Below are 26,087 nucleotides of genomic sequence, written 5' to 3'. Positions count from 1 at the left end.
CTTCCGCCTCGGCCGTTGCCATGGCAGCGAGGTCACGTGGGCGGGAAGCTGCGCCCGCCGCCATTTGGGGGTGAGGGGCCGGGGGGGCGCGTGGGGTTCCGGGGCTCCGCGCGGTGCGTTCGGGCCGCTCTCGTTTCTCCCCGCTGTTTCATCGCGGTGCGGTGTCTGCGTTAACCCGGAGCGCTGTTCGCTGCGGTGAACACCCTCAGCTGTGAGGATAATGAGTTTACGGGTTAATGAGGCCTTCGCTCAGCGCTCCGTGCGGCCCGACGCGCGTTAGGCCGCTCTGCCGTGGGGCGGGCGGGGAGAGCCCTGCACAGCGCCGCTCCGTCCCTTCCCGGTATTTCCTTCCGTTGGACGCCGTGATATCGCAGCTCCCGGCCCTCGGGGCGGTGCGGGTGGTGGGTTGGGGTCGGCTGTAATGCTCAGCCCCCCCGGCGCCCGCATCGCCGTTATTTCCCACAGCCAAAGGCGGTGCGGTGGGGAGCAGTGAAATGGGCAGAGATTGGCACAGCTGCTGTGGAGGGAACCTCCGGTGTGAAATCCCCGCGCTCCCATCCCGCTCACCGCCCACTGCATCGCATTCCTTCACAATTTCCCCACTGCTTCGTCCATGATCGCTTCTGGTTCTTCTCTTCTGAAGGTCTCAGTCCCACAAAGGCTTCACCTGCACAGCCTGAGCAGCTTTTTGTTCCCCTTCTGCACAGCGCGGAGGATGATGAAGCCCTTTGGAAAAGTGCTCTGTGCTGCAGGGAGCCTGGCTGTGCTGCTTGCCTTCTTCTGGAGGGACACCTTCCAGCCAGGTAGGGTCAGCAGGGCTCAGCCCACGCTGGGACATACGCAGTGTAACAGAACTGCTTGTATTAACAAACTGTGATTGCAGTCCCTTCCCACTCACGGCCGTACCAGAGCTGATAGCCTCAGCCACCACCTTTCCCTTTTCACTGCAAACTCTGGGCTCAGGAACCATCCCCATGTGGCTGAGCACAGGAGGGCTGGCTGAACTCGAAACTGATCCGAACTCCACACTGATCCAAGGAACACACAGAGTCACACTCCTAATATCCAACCTAAACCTTCTGTCTTCATTTAAGATCATTCCCCCTTGTCCTCTCACTATCCACCCTCATAAACAGTCGTACCCCTTCCTGTTTATACACTCCCTTCCAGTACTGGAGGGCTGCAATGAGGTCTCCCTGGAGCCTTCTCTTCTCCAAGCTAAACAAGCCCAGTTCCCTCCACCTTTCCTCACAGGAGAGCTGCTGCAGCCCTCTGATGATCTTAGTGGCCCTCCTCTGGACCCACTCCAAGAGCTCTGCATCTTTCTTGTGCTGGGGGCCCCAGGACTGGACACAGTACTGCAGATGGGGCCTCACAAGAGCTGAGTGGAGGGGGAATGCTGCAGGCCCGGGGCCCTCTTTGTGCTGCACAGCTTCTGTAGAACAGAAACCTGCTTCCTGAAAGTGATCTGTGCTGTGCTGTGCTGTGTCTTCTCCCGTAAACAGAGCAGCTTTCTGGTGCCCGCGTCCTGCTGACCGGAGCCAGCGCTGGGATTGGGGAGCAGATGGCCTATCACTATGCCACGTTTGGGGCTGAAATTGTTCTGACCGCCAGGAGGGAAGCTGTGCTGCAGGAGGTGAGGGCTGCTTTGGGTGAGGGAGAATGTCAGGGCTTGGGGCTTTGACACATACTGTGTTTTCTCCTTCAGAAGCAGCATTGCAAAAGAGCAGCCGAGGTGCTGCAGGGAATGCTTTGTGCTTTCTGTAGAACAGAACACATCAGCAGTGTGTGCTGAGCCCGCTGTGCTGGCGCTGCTCTGTGCCACCCTTCTCTGCAGTGACCCCCGGGTGGGTTACTCTGTGCTGTCACGCAGCAGTGCTGCTGCAGTGCATGTTTCTCCTACCAGAGGGCACTACCACAGCATAATGGGGCTCTGTGCTCCAGAGGGAGCTCAGCCATAGGGGAGGATGGAGCTGCAGTTCTGTGAGATGCCCTTCTGAGTCAGTCCTATCTGTAGCTCTTACAGACACCCCAACCTTTCTGTATAATGTTTGACCATCTTGAAGACGAGACTTCTTTATGGGGCGGCGTGTAGAGAGAATCATAGGATGGTTTGGGTTGGAAGGGACCTCCAAGATCATGCAGTTCCTCCCGCCCGTAGGCAGGGACACCTCCCAGCAGTGCCGGCTGCTCACAGCCCCATGCAGCCTCCATCCACATAGAGCAGATCTCTCTCAGACCTCAGGATAAGTGCCTTGCCAGGAGAGTTGTGCGCTATGAAATGAGGAGAGCTGGAGCAGCAGGCACAGTTCCTGTGGGGACATCACCTCACCAGAGACCCAACTGTGTGCCAGGCAGCCTTCGCACGCCCCTCAGTGCAAAACACCTCTGAAAGATGAGCACTGCAGAAGCCCACATGCTTTGGATCAACCACAACAAAAGGGGTTGGAACTCAGGGATCCTTAAGGTCTCACTCTGTGATTCTGTAACCCGTGTTCTAGAAGCATTCTTCTGAAGACGGTCTGTTTTTGGATGGGTCTTGATCCTTTTCCAAGCTGGACTGAATCTCTATGTTGCTAAGAGCCCTCCGTTCAGCTGCTGTGAGCAGACGGAGTGTTGATGTAAAATGAGCTGAGTAGGGGCAGATTTAAGTTGAATGGTGTCTTTGTCTGGAGGTGTTTCTTACTGACAGTAGTAGTGGGGGGGAAGGAGCTCCTTGCAGTGCCCTTATTGCTGTTCCTTCCCCCCACCCCACGCTTTTAATCACTGGGAGAGCATTGTTTTCCCAGGTGATGAAGAAATGCCTGACCCTCGGAGCAAAGAAAGTCTTCTATATTCCAGCTGATATGTCTTCCCCTTCAGAGCCTGACAGGGTGGTTCAGTTCGCTGTCCAAAATCTGGGTAAGCAGAACAAGAATGGCAGCATACCCACATGTCTTCTGCTGGGGGAGGAAAGGCTGTGAGTGCTCTCCTTCTGAGGGGCTGCTGCAGTGGGTCCTCGGGGACGGCCTCCCCCCTGACTGCTGTCTCTCTGCCCCCAGGAGGGCTGGACTACCTGGTGCTGAACCACATCGGCGTTTCCCCTTTCCAGATGTGGGGTGGAGATGTGGAGCACACCCGCTGGCTCATGCAGGTGAGGATTCCCAGCAGAAGTTCTCATGGGGCGCAGTGATTCTGCTTCTCCTGGCACAGCCTGGAAGGGCTCAAAGGCAAATTCAGACCTATGGCAGCAGCTGAGGGCGACCACTGTGTGCGTTTCAAGTCCAGTGCTTTGGAGACTTCCTTACTCGCCTCAGTGTTCTGCTCACTTATGTTGGTGTGTGCACAAGAATGCCCGGGTGGAGCTGACTTCTCTCCTTCCTTCTGTCCTCCTTATCTGTCCTCAGCTCAGAGCTGCTGGGCTTGGCCTGCTGAGGGTCCTTGCCCAATGTGTGCCGTGTTTAGGAAGGTGAGGAGTGAGCACTCCCACCCAGCTACAGCATGTGTCCATTACAGAACGTGCTGCGATGGCTGGAAGTGCTGTTTGCTGTTTGAGCCTCTGCTCAGACACAGAACTTCCCCATAGAATCCCCGTGGTGCCACATTTTGGGGCCGGAGGGATGAAGAGCTGTCCCGCTTTGCTCCTAGCTGGGCCAGGTGGGTGACTGATGGTGGGAAGCGGGTGTTTGCTGCAGGGCAGGAGCCTGGGGCCGCAGGTAAGGGCGTCCGTGCGATTCGAAGCGGTGCAGCTCCAAAGAGATGCTTCGTGGTGGTCTGAGCTCAGCTGGGGAGCAAACAGGCACTGCTGGTGTCCTTTGACTGGGCAGGGGATGCAGAGTGAGAACAGCATACAGAGAGATCGGGGACGGCGGCCTCTTGCCAGGAAATGTCTACGTGAAGGTCCCACAGTAACAGGGGCTGAGTGGCCCCACAGTAGCATTGCTCACTTCTCCGTGGCCGTGCCTGGCATCTGAAGGGCTCACGGGTGCAACGTTTGTCCCCATCCCCACTGAGATGATTCTTTCCTCCTCGTGTTCTCAATGCCACATCCAAGCCACGCGCCTTGCAGTTCTGTTCTGTTGGCTCTCGGGTTCCTCCCACGCTCGCTCTCTCTCTCTCCCTCTCTCTCTCCTTCCAGGTGAATTTCTTTAGTTATGTGGCGCTCGCAACAGCAGCTCTGCCCACCCTGGAGAAGAACCACGGCTCAGTGGTGGTGGTTTCTTCCCTCACAGGTCAGTGTGTGACTGAAGTGCAGCTCCTGCACACCTCGGCTCAGTCTCGGCACACATTCGAGCTGCAGCGAGCGGGACGGAGGCGGGCCGGGCTTCTTCCCTGCCGGACGTTCGGTCGCCCTCCTTTCCTCCCGCAGGGAAGATACCCACCCCCTTCACCACCTCCTACTCAGCCACGAAGTTCGCACTGGACGGCTTCTTCAGCTCCCTGCGCCACGAGCTCACGATGCAGAAGAGGAACGTCTCCATCACGCTGTGCATCCTCGGCCTCATCGACACCGACGCGGCGCTGGAGAAGACCCGGTGTGTGGGTGGGGCTGTCCGCAGGGCGGCCCGCAGCGCCGTTCGGTGCCCCGCGTGACGCTCCGCCCGTCTCCCGCAGAGGCAAAGTGTTCATCGCCGCCTCTCCGGCGGCAGAAGCGGCTCTCGCCATCATCCGCGGCGGTGCCGCGCGGCTGCGGGAGCTCTTCTACCCGTGGTGGCTGCAGCCCGTGCACGGCCTGTGGGTGCTGCTCCCCAACCCCCGCGTGCTGCAGAGCTTCTACAACTACAGCGGCCCGTGACGGAGCGCCTCGCGGTGAGATCGCGGCCGGAGCTCCTCGTGCTGCGCCGCGGCCGTCGCCCCTTCCCCGTCTTCCTTCGTAGCCACCCCCCCCCCCCCGGCCGCCCCGCCCCGCCCCACGGGGGTCGGTCGTGTCCCGCGTCCTCTGCCCGGGGCGGGGTCTGCGGGGAGCAAAGCCGACTTCGGCCGCTCGACGGCCGCTGCCCCGGGCGGCCCCCGCGGGGACGGACGCGCCGGGCGGCACCGCGCCTTACGGGGACAGCGGCGGAAGCGCCCGCGCCGGAAACTGCCGCTGCGGAGTCGCGCCCCGCCCCCGGGCGGCAGCGGATTGGCTGGCACTCGAGGGGTATGCAAATGATGCGGTGCCGCGCGCTTTCCTATTGGTTCCTGGCCCACGTTAGCACCGCCCCAATGGCACGAGGCCCGCCCCGCTTCTTTGATTGGCTGTCGGCGGCGCGCCGCGCGCTTCGCTTCTCTCGTGGGCGGAGCCGCTCTGCTGCTGGTCGCCCATTGGCGGAGCCGCTCAGGGGGGCGGGGCTCCGTGGGTCCGTGGCGCGTTGCGCTGTCCGGGCGCGCCGTGCGGTGCGTCGCTTCGGCTCCGGTTCGGCTCCGGTGCCCCGAAGCGGTGCCGGCCGTGCAGCCGCGGGCCGCCCCAACCCCAGGCGGCGGACGCAGGGCAGCCGGGCTACTCAGAAGTAAAACCTTTATTAAATAAACGTAGGGTTTTTCAGACCGGCTGGCGCGGGCGGAGCGGCGATGGAAGAAACGGCGGAGGCGTCGAAGGGCGGCGGTCCGCACCGCACCGCACCGCGAGGGATCCGGTGGGGTTCCCCTCCCCCTCCCACCCCCCCCACCCCCCCCCCGTTCTGCAGCTGTTGGTCCTTTTTCGTTCTGTTTTTCGTTCCGTTCCAAAGGAGATGAAGTTTAAACTCCACGGAGTCACTCGGAGCAGAAATAAAGCACGTTCTACAAACCACGGACGATGTTCAGTATAAAAATGGTATTTACAACAAGTAAACATGGACTATAGGAACACACCCACACACACACACACACACACACCCCGCCGGCTCTGTCAACCCCTGCGGCGGGGGGGCAGAGGGGCTGCAGCCCCAACCCCGCCCCAACCCCCCCGCAGCGCCCCCCGCCCCCATCGCCGCTCTCCGTCCCCCGCCGCGCTCCGCAGGGATTGGGGGCACAGAGGTCGGAGCGGCGCCCCCGGGCGCGTAAAGGTGTGGATACGGACAGAAAAGCGCTGCGCGATGGAAAATCCGCCCCTCGGAGGGAACGGCGGGGAAGAAAGAAGCGCGGGGACGGCGGCCCGGCGCGGCGGGGAGGTGCTGCAGAGCTGAACTCAGTGCGGAAGGTCCCACCTGGGCTGGGAAGCAGCGCTGCCCGCACGCAGCTTTGGGTCCCTGCGCAGCCCGGCCGGTCCCAGCAGCGCTCCTCCTCCTCCTCCTCCTCCTCCCGCTTTGCTGCCGCGGATCCCCGGTCCCGGGAGGAGCGATGGGCTGCGGGGCGGCGGTGCAGGTCCTGCAGGGAAAGGTTGCTGTGCTTTCAGCCCAACCGGGGACGGACGGCACCGAATTGCAGGAGTTTGGTCTGCAGAAGCCCTTAGGAGGGTAAGACAGAGCGATCCTTAACCAGGCTGGTGCTGAGGTTGGCGGGTGAGGGAGCGGAGCGGAGCAGTTGGCTGTGCCCCAACCCTGCAGCTGAGCGCTTCTCCTCCTCCTCCTCCTCCTCCTCCTCGCTCGGTGCCGATGCTGAGCGGGCAGTCGGGCCCTCCTCGCCCTCTGTCCATCCAGGCATCCTCTCAAAATGTTCAGGTCCGTTTGCAGCGCCCGCTGAGGAGGCACCGCTGCAGAGGTCAACCCTTCGCTTCCAACCCCTCTGGCAAGGAGTCCGAATGGGAAAGTTTGGTCCTGCGAGTCACTGCAACGAGAGAAAAGAGAAACACACCGCGTGATACTGACACGGACCTACAAATGGGGAGAGGAGATGGAGGAGGGAGGACGGAGGGACCTTCCTGCCCGGCCCTGCACCGATCCTCCCTTTGTAAAGGCTGCTTTTGGGGCAGGATGGGGGGGAGAGGGGGGCTGTGCCAACAAAGCTGACACATTCACGGGCCTGTCTGTAAGTCAGCCTGAAGCAGAAACTCCTCCTCTGGAGTCCCCCTTCGCCTGAACAGAAAGGGAGGAGGGAGGGAAGGAGGTGGGGGGACAATCAGGGGGACGGCTGTGAACCTCCGGCTCTGAGCTGACACTGCTTCAACGTAGAGGAAGATGACCCTAAATCAGAAGGGGTCGAATGCAGCCCCCCCCGCACGCAGCCTGTCTGATAGGAAGCAGCTCTGACAGCAGGCAGCTCTCCTACGGCCCGCAGAGTAAGGAACGCCTGTGGGTCACAAACAGCTCCCGATGCTGCGGCCACCAAAGGAGGACCGACGGCCCCACAGATGAGAACGATCCCACGGATGGGGTTTTAAGAGCTTCAGAGGGAGACGAAGGTTTGCAGGACAGGGCTGAAGCTTTGCTGAACCCACAGCCACCCATCAGTTAATGGCCTTCAGCAGCTCACCGTGCGCCTCCGCTCAGCTCAGCCTCTGCCCTCAGCCCCACACCAATCAGCCCCCACTTTGGCTGCAGCCACAGACTTTGTTATCCAGACCCCAACCCCCGGACCACCCCTGGCTGTCCCATACACCCACCCATGTGGCCATCCAACCCCTTCACCTTCACCGGCCCGGAGTGCCCACTCCAGTGACGCAGCAGATGGACTTTACCTGTGCTGCAGAAGTGACTCTCGCTTGCTTGCTGCTGTCAGTAGGGATGGTTGGCATCCTTGGGTCGTTTCAATTGGACCTTCAAACGTTTCATGCCAATCTGGAAGCCATTCATGGCCTGGATGGCAGTTTGTGCACTGGACGGGTTGTCGAAGCTTACAAAACCTGAAGGAGAGGACACGGGCAGCCATAGCAGCAGCACTGCTGGGCTGTACATCCCGGCCACGTTGTGCTTCCTTGCCCTCTGGGCAGCAGCACTCACCAAAACACTTGCTCTGGTTGGTGGCACGGTCCATGAACACCTTGGAGGAGATGATATTGCCGAAGGGAAGGAACATCTGCATCAACTCATTGTCTCCAAACTCCTGAGGGAGATGGTAGATGAAGAGGTTGCAGCCTTCAGGACCTGCAGGCACGAGGGCGGCGGGGAGGGACGAAGCACAGACGGCCCCAAAGGGAAAGGGGAAGAGAAAAGGGCTCAGAGAAGAGCACAGCACTGGAGGAAATCCCAGCACCGCATCCTTTGGCCTCCACCTCCCCTCCGTTGTCTCAGTCCCTCATCCAAAGGTTCTGAGAGCTCTCCCAGACCCTCTGAAGGCAACACAGAGAGCTGCAGGTTCTGGAGAGCAGAACTTCCCTTTCGCAGCTGGCCCAGCTCCCGCCCAGGGCTGTGGCCACAACTCCTCCCTGTGAGCGGGGAATAAAAGCAGCCGAGGTGACAGCTCAGCTTCCCCAGTACTGCTCCGCTCTGCCCCGAGCAGCGGACACCTCCGTGTGAAAGCTGCAGCTCTCACCCCCCCCACCCACGGCTGCATCCAACCTATGAGCCACACAGCTGGAAACCTCTGGGGCTGCCCCACATCCCCCCCCATGGGCTGAGCCGCTCACCCCGTGAGCCCCACAACCTCCCATCCTCACCTTCGCGCTGCTGCTGCTGCAGGACGGGCGGCGGCTGCGGGATGCTCTGCGCGATGGGGGTGATGGAGGTGGTTGGATACACAGCTGTGATCCGAGGAGACAGAACGAACCGTTTACCCGGGGCTGTGGGACGCAGAGAGGACGGAGGGAGAGAAGGGAGGGCGGTACCTGCGTACTGCTGGACGCCGCTGAAGGCCGGGTGCAGAGTCTCCGCTACCGAAGGGCTCTGGGCTGCAAAGAAGAACAGCATCAGAAGCACAGCAAAGGGAACGGCGCACACTGACTGCACCGAGCCTGCAAGGGGGGCAGGAGAAGCCTTTGCTGCAGGGATCGAGGAATAGAGAGCTAAGAGCAGCTCTTCGGGCCCGCAGGTGGTTTCCTCCCCCGTGCCGTACCTGAATACGGCACGAAGCCGTTGGTGTACACCGTTTCCAAGGCCGGGTGGCCGTTGGGAAAGGGCACCACGCCAGTGAAGCCGTTGGAGATGGGAGCCACCAGGCCCGGCATGGCCGTCGTTCCCAGCAGAGGCGGTGAGTGCAGCCCTGCAGAGCAACACGGAGATGCTGTGAGATGAGGCCCTGCAAAGCCCACCCCCCATCCGCCAGGTGGGACTGCACGGAACGGAGCTCCTCTCCCTTCTGCCTGCAGGTGACGGAGCAGCGCGGGGCTGTGGCACAACGAGGGGCAGCATCGGCTGCTGTCGCGGCTCCCGGTGGGGACACCTCAAACCCAGGCCTGCAAAGCGGCCGCACCGCCCGACCCCATCCCCGCGGGGCTGCTGTGGGTCGCAGTGGGAACGGCAGCCCCGCCACGCGCCGCCCTCACCTGACGTCTGTGCGATGGGCGCTGCCGGCAGCCCGTTCAGACTGACAGCCCCGATCTGCTGGATGTGGCACGGAGAGAAGGCGACGCCGGGGCTCAGGTAGCTGCCGTGGGAGGTGGACAGGACGGTCGTCTGCTGCTGCATCAGCTGCAAGGAGGGCCGGGCTGCTCAGGGGCTGCTCAGGGTCTGCACGGCAAACAGCAGCCAACCCCCCCCCCCCCCGAAGGTAACAGCCCTGCGGGCAGCTCTGCCTCGAGGAACCCCAACCCCTCCGCGTCCACTGCAAGGAGTGTGGGTGCACCGTGGGGTATCAGCAGCGCTGCTTATGGGGCTCCGAGGACCCACGCAGCTGTCAGTCATTGCTGTGCGGCGCAGCAGCTCTCCGAGCACAGCACCAACCACAGCTCTGCGCTCTGCACACAGCCATCTGAACCCCTTCTAAAGCCCATCTGCGGGGGAGGAGCACGCAGGACGCTCTGGGAGCGCCGATGAGCCCCGCAGCAACGCCAACGCCAACGCCAACAACGAGAATCCTCTTCATGCCGATGCGAGTGGAGTCCCACCGCCGGCTGCGCAGCGCAGCCCCGTTTGGCGCAGCAGCCAAAGCCCGGCCTGGAAACGTTTGCATCTCACATTGCTCTCTCTGCACCCCTCCGCTCCGAGGCTGCCGGAGGAGGAGAGGCGCCGCTGTCTGAGCCGACACGCGGAGAGCAGCCGGGATGGAAACGGCTGCGGGGCGGCCCCGGGAGGCGCAGCGCCTTCAGAGCGAACCCCCAAAGCAAAGCAAAGCAAAGCAAAGCCCGAGGCAGCAGAATGCGCCCTCCGAGAGCTCCGGGGTGGCGCTGAGGGTCCCCGGCTTCATCGGCCCGCAGCACCGCTCCGCCCTCACACCCAGCGGCAGGAAAGGACCCTGCGGGGATGGACGGACGGACAGATGGATGGACGGATGGATGGATGCATCCCGTGCCCAGGAGATGGAACCGAGTCTCTTTTTCTCTCATTAGCGCCTGTTCGGTGGCGGCTGCGGCCGCAACGCGACCCGCATTCAGATGCAGATGTGCCACCCCGGCATCCCCAAATGGGCGACGTGGCTTAAACAGAATCACCTTAATGAGCCGTGAGCGCAAAGGGCGCTGTGCAGGCGGAGCTGTGGGCTCACGGACACCACGAAGCACACAGGCAGGGATGGCCCCATCCGCCCCCCTCCGCACCCACGCGTCTCCTTCGGCCCCCAACTGCACCTGAACCATCGCTGGACCCAACGCGCTGATGGGGCTGGAATGAGGGACGGCCCCACGCGGTGGAGGTGGGATGTGGGGCTCAGCTCAGCCCCCACGAGTGCTGCTTTTGGCTGCCCACCCCCCTGTGGGGGCGCAGCCCTTTTCCCTCAAGCTGCACCAGCTGCGGTGCGCTGCCTGCTTTTAATTCACCTCACCTGCCTGGGTAACTTTAGCCCTAACACAGCCCGGGATGACTTCACGTTTCATTCCAGATACCTCTCCTTCAAGGAAAACGTAATTAACGCCAATTAAAAGCATCCGGCAGAATCGAGGAGTGAGGGCTGCAGGGATGGGGAGAGCAGAACGCCGACACAGAGCACTGGGGACATAACAGCAGTGCTCAGCCTGACTGCCACATCACCTCCATTGCATCGCATCACCTCCATTGCATCACCTCCACATCACATCACCTCCATTGCATCACCTCCACCACATCACATCACCTCCATCGCATCACCTGTGCCCCAGTGCTGCACCCCACCCGGGGGGGTTTAACCCTCCGCCTCCGATGCCTTCCACACCTGAGAGCTGCTGAGGATCTCCTTATGGGGAGGAGGGCTGAAAGTGAAACGGGGCCGGAAAGCCTGGAGTGGAGGGGAAAGGCACTGCAGGCAGAGCAGGAAGGTTAGTGAGGAGTCACAGAGAAGGCGTTTACAGACAGGAAGGAGAAGCAGAGAAGCAAGCAGCACAGCTGAGGTTCGGTTCTGCCTTCTGGTCGCCGCCCGGAGCTTCTGAAGAGCGCGGCTCGCTGACAAAGCACGCCTGGAAGCTGTTCCTGCTCACAGCACCGCCCCATCCTGCCCAGCTCAGCACCACCTCCGTGACAGCACAGCCCTGAGCGCAGCCCAGCTGACCCACCCGTGTTTCTGGGGGTTCCTGGGGAGAAAATGGCCAACAGCCGGGAGGCATTTCCTCCTCTGCCACGGAGATGGGGCACGGAGCAAAGAGCCGCTGAGGGGGAGGCGGAGGTTTATTTTGTCCCCCAGGGAAACCGCTTTCGGGAGCAGCTCCCGCTTTCAGGCTCTCGGACGCAAACGCCTCTCACACCCTGAGCCATTTCCCAGCCTCCTTCCATGGGAAGCGGGGAGACTTGAGAGTGATGGCCGTCAAGACCTGAACGATGCTCCAGCAGAGCTGTTTGGGGACTCGGGGAGTTTGGGATCCACTTCCAACACCGACAGCAACCACTGCCACCTCCAGAAGGCAGTGAGGTCCCCCCTTCCCCCAAAAAGATTTGAGGTGCAGCCAAAGGGGAAGAAGGACTGAACACCTCTGAGCCTCTGCAGCCTCCTGCAAACCCCCCCTGGGTCACACCGGCCAAGAGAGGAAGCCCTGGGAGCCACGGGCAGCGGGGGGGGCGGTGCCCTCCGGAGGGTCTCAGCAGAGAAAGGAAAACCTGAGGCTGAGCCCAGGGCTCTCCTGGTGCCCCAAAAGCAAACTGAGGCACATGCTGGACCCGGTTACGAGCCACGCCTGGCAAACAGCACCCCGGAATGGGGGCTCCGAGCTGTCCACAAAACGAGACGGAGAGGCATGGGCTCGTGCTCCACCTGTTCCCACAGACCTCCACCAGTCTGAGCAATCCAGCCTCGCTGTCAGGAGCTCCCAGCTCTCTGCTGCCCCATCCAGGAGCAAAAAGCACACGGGCTGAGCTGCCAACTGAGAAGCTGGAGCAAAGCCCAGGTGCCAGGAAGCTCGCGCAGGGTTACAGAGAGCCGTCGGCAGCCTCCCAGCCCATATGGAGCTGCCCCACAGCCAGGAGGGCGGCCTTCCCCCCCCCACCCCCCCGCGTGATACTCACAGCCTGCGCATAGGCGCTGTATGGGCTGAACGGCAAGGTGAGAGATGGAGTGAATATCCCCAGCTGCCCCACCATTTGCTGCATACGCCGGAGGGTCCTCTCCTTATCTGTGTCAGCAAACTTCACCACTAGACTGGAGGAAGCGCCCTGGGCACGGAGAGAGGAGACAGAGAGAGGAGGCCGGGGAGAGGCAGAGCCAGCAGTCGGGCAAGGTGGGACGGGGCAGAGCAGGCAGCAGAGAGGAAGAGGTGCAGAAGAGCAAACATTGGAGTGGAAGTGCTCAGCGGCTGCCTGGGACGTGGGCTGTGCCCTTCCCCACCCACCCACCCCCCCACGTCCCACCCTTCCCCTCGCACAACTGCACGCAGCTCTGCCTGCGTTCACCTCCATCGTGCCCACAGGCAGCCCCAACCCAGCAGGCTGTGAGACTGCCAGAGGTGACAGCACAGCGTGCAGGGAGGGCACAGTGGGTTACGCAGCCCCACGCCCTGCATGGGGCACAACCAACCGCCCCTGAGGCCCCTCCACCACCTACAGAGGAGGGCAGGCAGTGTGCCCAGGCGCCGGAGCCCGGACTGCTGCCCTGCTGCCAACAGGTGCACACACTGTACACAGACTCACAGCCCGATCCCTGGCTCTCTGTTTGTAGCCTTTAGAGATAAAAGTGCTGCCCCAACCGGTCCGGGCACGCAGCAGCCCAGGAGGTGGGATGGTCCCCAAGGACAAGAGCACGGATGTGTGCAGGTGCCCCCTGTCCTCACCACTGCATCGAGCCGCAAACTGTGGTCGTGGGGGAGTCCCCCCTGGGGGAGGGGATCAGGAAAGGGGAGGCAGCCTGGCCTCATACTCACGGGCATTGTCTGGCTGCCGTGGAGTGCGTGGATTGCTGCCTGAGCCTCTGTGTGAGATGAGAACTTTACAAAAGCACAGCCTGGAAAGGGACAGAGAGAGCACAGGAGACGCAGTGATGGGACGGCCGTGGCGCGGCCACATCTCCCGCAGGGCAAAGGAGAGCCCCCCCCGGACAGCGGGGCGCAGAAGGGACGGCTCACCCCCAGCACTCTGTTCTGGACAAGCAGGAATGGCCTCCCATCGCTCTTCCAGCTGTGATGCCACCACCTCCACATCTGCCCCTCACCACCTCCTCCCTACGTTCCCTACGCGCTCCGAGTCGTGGCTACAAACTGTTCCCAACTGCAAACCCAACGTGAGCTCAGGACGATCCCAGCAGCTCCCGGCTGCTCTCTGTCCCCATCCTTCCACCTAACTGCGCCCATCCTCCCCAGCCTTCCCCTCCCTGCCCACACCTGGCTGCTCTGTGTGTTCCCACGAGGCAGGCGAGCACTACCTGAAGAGCAGGGAGAAAGGGCAGGACACAGAGGGGTTCACACCTTTGCTGTTCCCATCAGGTCCGCGCAGCACCGTACATTCATCAATGACCCCAAACGGTTCAAAGAGCCGGAGCACGTCATCCTCAGACTGCTGCTTATTTAACATGCCCACAAAGAGCTTCCTGTCCCCTAGGGGCAAACACAGAAACATCAACCTTCTATGAGGGACACAGTCCAAAGGGGGAGGACGGGGATGCGTATGCACGGAACAGCCTCGTGTTGAAAGCATGCCTGGCACGGAAATGATTTGCTGCTGGCTGAAACGCATCCTGGCTCGTGTCTGATGGGCCCTCCTGAGCTGCACACGCGGGCAAAGGGTTCCGTGGTGTCCCCTCTCCTCCCCTCCCTGGTGGTCAGCCAGAGCAGCGATTCCCTGCTTGTCATTACCGTTCTTTCCCTTGGATAATCCAATGCAAATGGGAATAACAGAACCTGTCTGGGCAACGGTACCCCCCTGAGCAGTACATGAAGTCCAAGGGGCGCCTCAGGACACAGCGGACCATCGCAGGCAGTGTGCATCAACTGCAGCACCTCCGGCTCCTCTGCTTCCATCTCCGCCTATCCAACACTGCTCTATACGCCGCTTTGTAACCGAGCACCGCTGCTGCAACGCGCCCTTCCGTGCCCAGCCCAGCATCCCGGCCTGCCCCATCCATCAGCCCACGCAGCCGGGCACAGACAGCAGCGTCCTCCCTGGGAGCAGCCGTTCGAAGGGCACAGCGCCACCATCGCGGCCCCACCTCCGCTTCTGCACGAGGATGGTTGGGGACGGTTCTGTCAGCTCACGAGCCGACGCTGCCCCAGTGCCACAAACACACACGGGGAGACGTGACCCACGGCGGGGTGCTGGGCTGAGCCCTGGGAGGGCTCCTCATTGCGACAGGCTGGGAGGCGCCGGCTGCACACAGCCCCAATGCAACGTGACGCGCGTCGCAGCGCATAGCGAGGAAGCTGCTGCCTGTTTGAGTGCAGTGACCTGAAAAACAACAGGTCTGGGAGCTGACAGCGGCAGCGCGGGCTGCAGGGGCTGTGCTGTGTGTGTGTGGCTGAACGGATGACAGCCGGCACGCTCACACGGCCCCGCTCCGGGGCACACGAGCACACCGCCTTCCAACGCTCTGCGCCGCACGTGCCACGTTTCCCTTGCAGAAGAGGAAAGGAGAGAGCAGAGCGTGAGCCACACGGCTGCACCAGCACCGAGGCAGCGTCTGCCCCCAGCCGGGGCTCGGATGAACGGCTCCACTCCGGGCTGATGACTCATTTGGGAAAGATGCGTTGCGATGCCATCGGGTTGCCTCCGTCCTTTGCAGTTTTGCTGCTGTTTGGGAGGGTTTGCTAACAGACCCTTTTGGAAGCCTGGCTGTTATTGGTGAACGTCGGCTTTCCTTGTTTGAATTTGGAAGGGAAAAAAAAAACGTTTCCAGCTTCTCTGCCTATGCAGAACAGCTTAGATCCGTGCTGCCCTACAGGCTGCAGCCCTAAAGGCAAAAAAACCCCACTCCTATTGGTTTTCAGTCTCTTCCGAATGCTCAGAATGGGGCGAAATCACTGACAGTGCAAGAAAAGGCCCCTTCCATTTCATTCCCCAGTTCTTTCATTTCACGCAGCCCCGTTCCCAAGATGGCACGCAGGGAATGAATCCGGAGCCGTCGGGGCAGCCCATAGCGGTGAGCCATCCCAGCTCCTGGAACCCCACGGCCTTCACCCCACATCTGCTGTCGCCGCTCCTAAGGATGGGTCCCAAATCAGCCGTCGTCCTCGAGCCGCCGCTGCGGGTCACAGCTCCCTCTGCAGCACCAGAAGGGCTCTCCTCCCGGTAACAACACAAACCTCCTCCACTCATTTGTCCTCCGTTTCTCTCCAGATCTTGTTTTTCACCTTCTGATTGGCAATTTCCCCATACTGTCCAGCAAGCAGGAGAATTGTCTCTGATCCTTGGCTGTTGAGTTCCCATGGAAACATGCTCAGGGCGCAGCCAGGCAGATGGGAGGAGGGAGAGTGCAGAGCCGGTCGGGATGAAGATACCATGGGAACAGGCACGGGGCTGCACGCTGCAGCCGGCAGAGGGGGAGCACAGCCCTGCAGGAGGGCACCGGGCCAGCAGCCCCCAGCAGCCGGGGTTGGGTGGGGGAGGCAGCTGTGGACGGGTTGGGTCCCACATGTAGGCAGGTAGGGTCCTCCTGGGGTAGGCGGGGGGGTTTTCTTGCCTCTAACAGAGCTGATGGGCTCGGGCCAGCTGTCATATCGACTTGGCACAGCACAGAAACACAGACGAGCTCCTGTGCCCCTTCAGCCCATCTCTTGCTGGCCCTCCTGGGCTCACATCAGAGGCAGGAGGAGGGAAGAGCTGACACAGCCTGCCCTGGGATGACAGTCCTGCTCTGAATTCAGGCAGGCAGCAGCATCTTCCTAGCAAATCCCTTCTGCAGGGTGCAGTAACGCCCCGCATCCAGCTATCCCCACACAACCTTCCCAGGGCTGCTCTGGCACGAGGATTCGCATCCCTTACACCAGGAGACAAATGATGGTGCTCTGACTTCACGCACTCAATTCAGGGTGCTTAATTTGAGAGGCGTGAGCCCCTGCAGAGGTTCCTTTCAAGGGCAATACAGATCAGAGCTCCGCTGATGCTCCCCTGTCTGAGCAGCTCTGCCCTGCCCAAGTCTTCCTCTTACCCCCTGTCAGTGTGGGGTTGCTGTTACGGGGAATGGCCCTTTTGGCCACATCTCTGGCCAGAAGGAGCACTGCAAGAGGAGCCTCTGAACCAACAGCCTGAGTCGGGCAAACGCAGAGCGCCGTCCTGATGCTGCTTCCACTGCTGGGAGAATCCCAGTCTGTGGCGGATCCCGTGGGGACCACAGGTTTCTGAGCTCTGTAATGAAGCTGGAAGGAAGAAAGGTGCTCAGAGCCCCCCATCTCTTCCCACGGCTTCCCAGAGAAAAGCGCTACGGGGATGTGCAGCCTCCAATAAGGAGTAACGCAGCAGCCAAAGCCTGGCTCCACTCTGCAGAGCTGATGCGCTGATATTTGCAGTCATTGGAGATCGTGGCCCTTTTTGTAGGCTTGGAGCTTCCACACCAGAAGCCCCCAAAGCAGCTCCTGCCTGCTCTGCTGCCCCACGTGGGCTCTTTTTGCTCTGCTCCTCTCCAGCCCAGCCCAGCACGGCTGCAGAACAACCACTGCTCTGACAACTGCAGGCAAAAATGAGCGTCTGCAATACAAACACTGTGAAGCAAAGAAGAAGGAGGGGATGGGGATTGAATTCCTCTCACAGTCGGATTTCAGGGGCGCTGTGTGGGCTCCAGGCTGAGATCCCCACTTGGGAAAAGAGCAATCCCTGCAGAGAGGGGCAGAAAGGGCAGAGTTTGCTCAAAAAAGACCTTTTTTCCCCCCCAACAGGAAACAGAACGGAAGCAGAAAATGCCTTTGGGGATGAGAAAGCAGCAGTGCTGACAAAAAGGGTCATTCCTTCTTCGGTGCCTTTTCCTTCAACGGCAGAAAAAATGGCCACTCCTGCACTGATTTTGCAGGAGAGGGAAATCGTCCTCCTCAGAGCGGTGGAATCGGAACACGTTGTTAAAAGCTGATGTATACAGCACAGCTCTGCTGGGGCAGGAAGCGCCCCGAGGCACCCCTGACACAAAGTAATGGTAACAATTAATTAAGGAGCCATTGGGATCTTCCGTTTTTCCTTGGGAATGAAGCCCACCTTCCTGCAGGAAAAGCAAAACCTCCATCGGTGGGCTGAGACGTCCCACCCACACTGCGTGTCTGCGTCCCTTATGGGTAACACTGGAAACCATTGACCCATTTCTGCTCTATCTGAAAGCATCAGAGACGTCAAATTCCAACCCGCTGTGGGACATCAGGTGGCTGCGTTTGTATGAGAAGCTGTGCTGCTTCTCCAACGGAGCACATCTAACAGGTGGAATGGCTGGGGATGCAATGGGACACAAATGGGCAGAGCTCAGTCCAAGCCAGGCCCTGAATCCCCCAACGGAAGAGCAAAACCACAGATTGTATTTGAAGAACAGAAGGATCTGCCTTGATCGACTTCGTGTTTTATAAGGGAGGATCACACGAACAGAAATATCAGACAATCTATCTCTTGTTTCTGCTGGGGCAGTAGGCCAAATGGCTTGGAAATGACCAACTGCATGGAAACAGCCCCTGAAAATCCCAAACTGAAGTCTTCTGAGTCTGAACACAGCACGCAGGACACGCTGCCCCGCACACAAATCCTCCCCACCAGCAAACTGCTTCCAGAGGCAGCACACGGAGAGGGAGAGGCAGGAATGGAAGAAGGGGAAAGGCAAGGTAAGACAAGGAAAGGCAGCAAAACATCCAGAAATGTGGGCAGGGCGGGAGCTGCAGACCCTCTCCACCCAGAGGAAGGCTCTGAGCTGCTGTAAGCTCCCCGTGGATCCAAGCAATACTCTCCTGTTCTCAGCCTTCCAGCTCCGAGCTGCTCACTGGGTGCCGCTCTAAGCGAGCTGCTCCCCTGCAGGCTGCCGGCTCCTCCAGCTCAGCCTCAAACCCGGCCTCCTTCTCCTCCAGAAGTGCTTCCCCATCCCATGCTATTTTCCGCCTTGGCGCTCGGGCCCTGAGAGCAGAGGGGCTGAGCCAGCCCAGCAGCCGCAGGTGAGCTGCAGGCATGAGAATCAGCCACCCTGCACCCGTGCCACATACGGACACCCATCCACACCCGCTGCGGGGAGGGGGAGGTCAGGTCAGGGCTCTGCACCTCTCAGCTCCATCCCCCAACCACACAGCCACCGAAGGAGGAACAAGGAGAGATGACAACTACCTCCACGGCTCTCGCTGTCCGCGGGTTTCACCTGAATCGGGCGCGCCATCTGCAACGAGAAAGAGACACACAGCGTTAGAGCGCGGCCCGCACGCCTGGCATGCACTGCTGATGGAGCCGGGTGCCCATTCCTGCAGGAGAGCAGCAAAAGGGAACTGAGGCACTGTGATGGCAACCCAGGAGAAGGGAGCACGTGGATTTCAGGGCTCTGGAAAGGAAATCAGGATCTCCTGGGAACGCGCACAAACTTCTGCTTCCTCCAGACAGAAGGCAGAATGCCTGTGGACGTGACTAGCAGCCGTGCAGCAATAAGGCAGGTTGCATTGCCCCCTCCCAGCCCCCCTGCAGTCAGAGCAGCTCTGTGCTCCAGGGAGGCTCTAAGAAGGGCAGTGCTGCTCTCCAGCAATGCCTTCTTGCTGCAGAGGGGGTGCACTGTTTGAAAGGGACAAAAAATCCTTGGCTTCGGTTGTGAAGAGCCGCTCACCTCTCCTGCACCCACCGGCAATGATTCAACCAGCAGCAATAGCCAGAGCTCAGCCCACAGGACACGAGCACTCTCCAGGTAACACAGACAGACAGCTCTACCCAGGAGGACCTGCATTAAGTGACCCACAGCTTTAACTGGCTGCTCTGCAAACCATTTGTCAGCTGGATGGTACAGCACCAGTTGTGTCCTACGCTGCCCAAAAAGGGAAGAGAAAACACTGCTTCCTCCCCAGGCTAGCAGCATCCATCCGAGCCAGAACGGCCTCTGAGCTCTGGTGCACGACGCAGATGTCCACACAGCACATCGCACTCCACGTCTCACAGCATCACTCACAGAGGCTGGCAGTGACTCGAAGCAGTGACATTCACAGCACAAAAAGCACCAGGAGCACTGCAGGTCAGACCCACGGGCGAGCTGCAGGTCGAGCAATGCTCTACCCTCTCTTTTAGGAAACAAAAGAGAACAAAATCAGGCAGAGAACAAAATCAGGCCTTCTAAGTCACAAACTGAAACGTGTTTAGAAGCCAGCATGCGAAATACACGCTGCTGTCACAGCGGTGACTGAGCCAGGCTGGGTAGAAAACCAAAGCGGAGCCCACATTCACAGCAGCTGGAGGGAGCGTGCCGGGTAACCCAGCAGCTAACAGGACAGAGGTGCCAGCCAGCGGGGCGAGCTGATGGCTGAGCGTGGAGGAGCACCTGTGGCAGCCCAGGGCACTGAACTGGCTTGCACAGACTGGTGGATCTGAGGCGGGGTGAAGCCAAAGCTGGGAGCATCCCTGGGCTGCACCGTCTCTGCCTCCAGGAGGGAGGTGGGCTGCAGAAGCTGGTTGGCAACACCTCAAAGAAAGGCCGCTTTGGCAGGCAGCGGTGCAGGCTCCAACCCCGTGCGCCAGGACTTGCTGTGTCACTGAGGGAAAAGGGGGAGGCTGAGGATCTCCTTCCTGCTCTGGATCGACTGCACGGGTTTCCAGAGCTCCCAGCATCCTGCCGTGCTGCCAGGTGGGCCCAGCGTGTGCAGCAGTGGTGCTCAGCGGGCTCTGAGCCGACATCTCCTTCAGCCCGTGGGCTCCGTGGATGCGGGGCAGGGCTCAGGGGAGGCAGTGAGGTTTTGCTGCAGAAAGGCCCGGATCTCCTGGCTGAGACGTGGCAGCTCCTGCAGCCTTCGGTCGTAAGGCTGGGAGAGGGCAGGCAGCCCCGCTGTGTGCCCGGGAGGGGGGCTCTGTGCAGAGCCAGGAGGAGCGGCTGCCCACCTCCCTCCCTGCCTCTCCAGCAGCATGGAGAAACAGCTTCGTCTCTACCCAGGAAGCAAAACCAGGATTAAGCTAAACAGATGGGGAGGGAGATGGAGGGGCAGGCTCAGATCTCATCTCCTGTGTGGAGCAAATTCATTGGGGGGCAGGGAGGGAGGAAGGGATGCCGCTGAAGCCAAGAGCATCACCCCCCCCTGCACGGGTACAGAGGCACCCAGGGATGCTGGGGCTGACAGCCTGGGGCAAGGAGCCAAAAGCATGTTGGGGAGGGGGGGGTGAAGGAGGGGGGGTGAAGGAGGGGGCTCAGTACCTGGGGACAGCTCAGCCGTCCCCTCCCCCAGAAGGGCTGTCACTCCAGTTCCAAGCACCTTGGGGAAAGGAGGTGTCGTCATGGAAACGGTTATTCACCGCATGGAACCTGACATTTGTGGTTGCCATGGAAACCAGCTCTTGGGGGCATTCCCTCCGCTTTGCAGAAAAGAGACATTTTGGTATGATCTCCGGGGAGGGGCCCCCTCCGTCCATCTGTCCACCCCTTCCCCCTCCCCAGAGCCTGCAGGGCCCCAGCGGGGTGAGCTCACAGCACGGCCACGGCTGCAGGACTGCAGAGGTGCCAGCACTGATGCCAGAGCAGCACCGTGGGGCAGCAGCGGTGCCAGCCTGCCAGCGGTGCCTGGCTGCAGCAAGCTGAGGCGTCCTAGGGGAGAGCAAGCAGTGCACCCCGTGGCTGCAGCCACAGCTCTTCCCCTGACTGCCTGACAGCCCCACGGCTGAGCGTGGGGGGCTCCCCGTTGGCGTCACACCAAACCCACAGCCAAGGGATGCACACTGCCCTGCGAGATGAGAACCACTCGCTCAGGTCTGGCCCTGGTCTGCTCCAGAAGAGGTGGGCGAAGAGGAGAAAAGAAGATGTGAGGACTCTGTCCAGATGCTGAGGCTGGGAGGAGAGCAGCGGATTCTGTGCCTGCTGCTGCATCCTGGAATGAGAGGGCTCCCAGCCGAGGGGGAGGCAGGGATGGCCCTGGCTGCAGAGAACTGCATCCACTGGGGCTTCCACGAGCAGACCACGGCTTTGATCCTCCAATCCCACCCTGCCATTGAAGGTGAACGAAATATCAAAGGCCTCCCAAGCAGAGATGTGAGCCGACGAACACAAAGGGAGCCCACGGCTGCTTCAACTCATCACCAAAGGCCTTGGAAGCGTCTCTACAGTGTCCAAAACTCATACACGGGTCTTGGCAAAGAGCTCTGTGCCCAACAGCAATGGGACAGAAAAGGATGGGGAATAGGAATGCACGGAAAGGATGGGCAAACATCACCTCCTCCACGTGAGGAAGGTCTGCAGAGGCAGGATGGGGGCAGGATGGGCGCAGGATGGGCGCAGGATGGGCGCAGGCCGTGCTGAACAGCCACGCTCTGGAGGTGCGCACCCCTCCATCCTCCGGTCACCACCTCGGGCTGCTCAGCTCCCAGGGACCCCACAACAGCCAGGTTTGTGCGGGCCCAGAATCGCAGCCAGAGGCAGCACATGCAGGCCTTGGATCCCAGGTGACAGAAACACCCGTGCACAGACACGCATGCCTACCCCGCACACACATACGTGAACACACGTGTGCCACGCAGGACAAAGAAACGACCCACGAGGCTGCGCCCGCCTCGCGAGCTGAGCTTAATTTTTCCTCATTAAATTATTTAGCCGGGCATTAAAATTTAACCTATTTGGTCATTTCTGAAGAATCCCACGGCCACATTTTGCACAGCAGACCCGCGTGGCCCGGATGCCCACCCCTCACCCCAAAGCTGCTGCGCCCCCCACACCCACATTCGCAGCAATGCCTGCAGCTCAGCAGCCCAGCAGTCTGCCAGGAAGAGCAGCAAGCTCTTCCTTTTGCTTTTCCAGCTTTCAGGCTGCAGATTGAGAGAGACAGCCCCCACGGACGACAGGGCAAGCCTCTCTATTAATTAGGAGTTAAGTTATGTAGAATAGCCCCCCAGGTACAATACAGGGGAACCTCACAGCGCTAAGTGGGTCAGAGGCAGAGCGCATTAAACACATGATGCAGGCTGGCTCCTCGGGGACTTCAGGAACCAAAAGGCATCCGAGGCCATTGGCAGAACGAGGTCCTGGGATTTCAGGCTTTGTAGGTTGTAGGCTGGACCTCTGCCGGCCAGTTAAAGATGCCCTGCATGATGACCGGAACCAATTCTAGCTGTGCACCCGAAGTTAAACGCCGGTTTGCTCATCTGAACTCAGCACCTGGTGGGGAATGCAGACAGTGGTGGGCTGGTGGCCCAGCCTCCTGCCTGCTCTTCCCCTGGTGTGTCGGGGTGCCTCAGCCCTACCCAGAAGCCTTCATGGGGAAAGGCAAGTGGTCTCGCGCAGCAACGAGCAGCATTAGCGATGAGCAGCACTCCGGCACAGCTCCAAGAGCTGCCGAAGAACTCAGCCCAATTCAATCCCCAGCCAATGCCATTCAGAAGGAGACGAGGATGATAACGAGAGCTATGCTCCAGGTGGAAGAACCCAAGGGATGTGATGATGGAGGTCACACGCAATGCCAGAGCCCAAACCACGCAGCTCCTGCCCACGTAGCCACGGCCTTCTGTTTCCAACGCGGACAAACAAGAGAGACTGCTGGAGAGCTGTCACCTCACGGCTCTGCGTCACAAGAAGAGCTGAGGAACTCATCCCACAGGTGTCTCTGGGAGGCACTTTTCCCCCAGCACACAGCAGGGGAGCCCTCTCCCCTTCCCTCCCGCAGCTGAGCACACAGCACTCAGCACGCAGCCACGACACACACACTGACTGCTCCGCGTTCCTTCTCCCTTAACACCCTCAGCTCTCCTTGTCCCCTCTGCAGCGAGCACAGCTCTGGGAGCAAGGCAAGAAGCTTATTGCTGTGACTCAAAGCCTCTGCATCTTCTCGATAGCCCTGCAGGGTGACAGCACCATTACTGTGCGTTGGCATCAGACAACCAGCAGGGAGGTCAGCCCCGTGTAGCACAGACAGCCCTGCCACGTGCGTGGCTTTGGCAGCACACATCATCAGTTCACTGCTCCCATAGGGCTCCTTCCCGGGGTCCCACAGCACCAAGGAGGACATTGGATGATAATCCCCGTTGCTCTGATCTCTTCTTGTCATTTGAGCTCAGTGCCAAAGGAGCTTTAAGGTGAGAAAAGGGAAATGCCAAATGCCTCACGGCTTTTCCTATAGGTGCAAGGACACCAAGTGTGCCCCTGGAAGCTAAAGGAAGGAAACTGGGCTCTTCAGCAGGGACAGGCAGGGTTGTCTACCATAGTCTACCATAGGCACCCAGCCAGGATGGCAGTGCTGATGAATTGTTCTGTAAGGAACTCAGAGACGCCCCCAGTTCAGCTGTCCCTGTCCCATGGGGACCTCAGCCTGGCTAATAGGAACAGCCCACTGCTGACACACAGCAGCGATGGGCCCTGGGACCCCCGGAGCTCTGAGCTGCAGGACTGTGTCTGTGGGAATGATAAATCCCCATCCAACTGCAAACCTGGGCAGGATCTGCTGCTCCAGATGGATGCACGCAAGTCTGCATGGCCTGATAGGATCCATCCCACAGCACTCAGAGAGCTACCTGGTGTCATTGCAAGACCTCTCTTGATTATTTTCCAACAGTCTGGGGAATGTGAAGAGGTCCCAGGCAAGTGGAAGCTGGCAGACTTTGTCCCAGCTTTCAAGAAGGAAGCCCCTGGGAACTGCAGGCCTGTCAGTCTCAATTCAGTGCCTGGCAGAATTGTGGAGATCACTCTGGGAGTTACTGAAAAATACCTGAAACGCAACGTGGCCATTGGTCAGAGCCAAGAGGGGGCTCAAGAGACAGGTTCATCTGTTCAGCTAACTTGATTGCCTTTTGTGACAAGGTTACCCACGTTGCTGGCCAAGGGAAGCCAGTTGATGTCATCTTTGTGGACTGCAGCAAAGGTTTTCATGCTATTCCTCATAGCATGCTTCTGGACACAACGCCCAGCATCCAGCTCCATGAACACACAGTCCAGAGGGTGAACCATTGGCTGACAGGTACGGCTCAAAACGTCCAGGTAGGTGGGGTTACAGCAGGCTGGCAGGTGTCGGTCAGTGGGATTCTGCACAGCTCCGTTCTCAATCCATAGGGGCTGAGGAGCAGCTCTTGAGCCCCCCCCTCTTCATCCTGAGGGATTCCTGGCAGCTCCTTCCTTCACAGCTGGGAGGGCTCTGCCAGAGGCACAGCAGTCCAGCAGCAGGGCAGGGGGCCTTCTGAAATGTTCTGCAGGAGTCTGGTGCTGCTTCTGGCTGCTGAGGGTGAAGGAGCACCACGGGGGCCTTGGGGGGGCAGCGAAGGCAACATCCGAACGGGAATGGGATGAGAAGGGAAAGGCACGACCTGCTTTCTCACAGCTTCCTGTTCCAGGACTTCTCCACTCCTCAGAGATGTGAATGCCCCTGGAGGTGCTCAGGGCCAGGCTGGATGAGGCCCTGCACAACCCGATCCAGTGCCTGAGTGAGTGGTTGGCAATCCTGCCTGTGGAAGGTGGGTTGGAACTATTTGATCTTGGAGGAGCCTTCCAACCCAAGCCACTGCACAGCTCCACACACCTCTCTTCAAGAGTCCCCTCCCTCTTCTTACCATGCTCTACCTCTCCACCTCTCCCTTTGCCAAAGAGTGTTCCTACATCTCCTTTTGTCTCCACCATGGGAACATTTCTCCTACAGCAGAGCAGACACACAGGAACATCCTCAGCACCACAGCTCTGTGCTACAAGTCATGAGAGCCCAGCTGTGCAAAAGGCAGCGATGCCTACAGAGGATGGGAGGGATGGATGGGATGTGCTTGTGCACCAGACAGAACCTGAGCGTGCATTTTCGAGCAGCACGTAGGAATGGGTGCTGATCTTTCATTTCTTTATCCTTCCAACTCTGTAGGCTGCGAGCAGCAACGTTTGCCTTGGCAGCTTGCTCTCCCTCTGCCTCTTTAGGGTGTGTACTTCGTAGGGCTGCTGCCTTGCCTTGCTGTTACTTCTCAGCCCCTCGAGCCAAATCTTGGTCAGAATGAGCATTTGCCTTCACCTCTGCAGTGAATGGGCACTTGTGCTGCTGCCTGCCCAGGGGCTGCTCAGCCTGGTGCCTTTGCATCGCTGCCATTTCACTGACACAGCCTCGCGTGTTCTCTGTGCTGCTACCTTCTACTGACAGAGCTGTGTGGCTCCCTGGTGAACCTGCTCAGATTGCACCTGGAAAGAAAACATCCCCCCCTGCTCTGCCCAAGGGTTCAAACCACAACGACCACTTCAAACAAGTGGAGCCCAACGTCAGCCCGCAGCCAACGCTCAGAGCCCACACTGCACCCCCAGCACCAACCCCAGTGCTGCCAGCTGCAATGCCCTGTCCTGTTCACGCAGAGAAACCATTTCACACACTCTGCCCCACGTTGGCTTCACACAGCTGCTTGGGCAAAAGAGAAGGGGAGAATGAGATGCTCGGACCTCCCCACCAGCCCCTCTCAGACACCTGTGCTCCCTCAGACCACCACGTGCTGTGGATCCTGAGGCAGCCCACGTCCTGGCAGCACAGGCACAGCCTGCCCACGGGGATGCTCTCCACTCACTGCTGTGTCTCTGCATTAATCCTGATGCCCAGCCATGTGAGTTACTGCTGCTGCATCTCAACCTCTGGTGCATTCCTGGTCTCTGTCTGCTCTAGTGCTGCTGCTGCCCGTAATTTTCCATTCCTGTGGCCCTGCATTCCCAGTCCTTCGCTGCATCCA

The 26,087-nt window shown here is 60.1% G+C and overlaps 2 protein-coding genes across 27 annotated transcripts in view; one reads left to right on the top strand and one right to left on the bottom strand.

Moving 5' to 3' along the window:
* The first annotated feature begins 20 nt into the window (after window positions 1-20).
* HSD11B1L (hydroxysteroid 11-beta dehydrogenase 1 like) lies at window positions 21-5,750 on the top strand. Of its 21 annotated transcripts, none has more exons than NM_001398302.1 (9): window positions 21-70; window positions 708-803; window positions 1,506-1,636; window positions 2,790-2,901; window positions 3,042-3,133; window positions 4,118-4,211; window positions 4,349-4,514; window positions 4,594-4,788; window positions 5,505-5,749. In NM_001398302.1, exons 2-8 carry the CDS (start codon window positions 716-718, stop codon window positions 4,772-4,774), a joined length of 864 nt encoding a protein of 287 aa, NP_001385231.1. In that variant the 5' UTR covers window positions 21-70; window positions 708-715; the 3' UTR covers window positions 4,775-4,788; window positions 5,505-5,749. The 21 variants fall into 21 exon arrangements, 19 of the variants coding, with proteins under 19 accessions (NP_001385231.1, NP_001385230.1, XP_046760518.1 ...); NM_001398301.1 differs by having other exon boundaries at window positions 644-803; window positions 5,495-5,749; XR_003072049.3 differs by having other exon boundaries at window positions 644-803; window positions 4,118-4,514; window positions 4,594-5,119; window positions 5,505-5,566.
* An 810-nt stretch (window positions 5,751-6,560) lies between these two features.
* The window catches only part of CELF5 (CUGBP Elav-like family member 5), a 34,313-nt gene continuing 14,786 nt past the window's right edge, over window positions 6,561-26,087 (bottom strand). For 3 of the 6 annotated variants that reach the window (XM_040653636.2, XM_046904633.1, XM_015299729.4), the window contains 11 exons: window positions 18,576-18,624; window positions 13,769-13,897; window positions 13,229-13,308; window positions 12,378-12,524; window positions 9,299-9,443; window positions 8,869-9,015; window positions 8,642-8,704; window positions 8,474-8,557; window positions 7,818-7,961; window positions 7,556-7,720; window positions 6,561-6,705 (listed from right to left, as the gene is read on the bottom strand). In XM_040653636.2, the coding sequence (XP_040509570.1) occupies window positions 7,593-7,720; window positions 7,818-7,961; window positions 8,474-8,557; window positions 8,642-8,704; window positions 8,869-9,015; window positions 9,299-9,443; window positions 12,378-12,524; window positions 13,229-13,308; window positions 13,769-13,897; window positions 18,576-18,624 (1,116 nt within the window). In that variant the 3' untranslated portion in view covers window positions 6,561-6,705; window positions 7,556-7,592. Of the gene's footprint in view, window positions 6,706-7,555; window positions 7,721-7,817; window positions 7,962-8,473; window positions 8,558-8,641; window positions 8,705-8,868; window positions 9,016-9,298; window positions 9,444-12,377; window positions 12,525-13,228; window positions 13,309-13,768; window positions 13,898-18,572; window positions 18,625-26,087 lie in introns of all 6 variants that reach the window. The other 3 variants (XM_040653635.2, XM_015299728.4, XM_040653637.2) reach the window with 2 other exon arrangements.

Source organism: Gallus gallus, chromosome 28 (assembly GCF_016699485.2).
Source record: "Gallus gallus isolate bGalGal1 chromosome 28, bGalGal1.mat.broiler.GRCg7b, whole genome shotgun sequence".
Lineage (NCBI taxonomy): Eukaryota > Metazoa > Chordata > Aves > Galliformes > Phasianidae > Gallus > Gallus gallus.
Note: the sequence above shows the minus strand (reverse complement) of the source record. Positions and strands in the feature narration are given on the sequence as shown.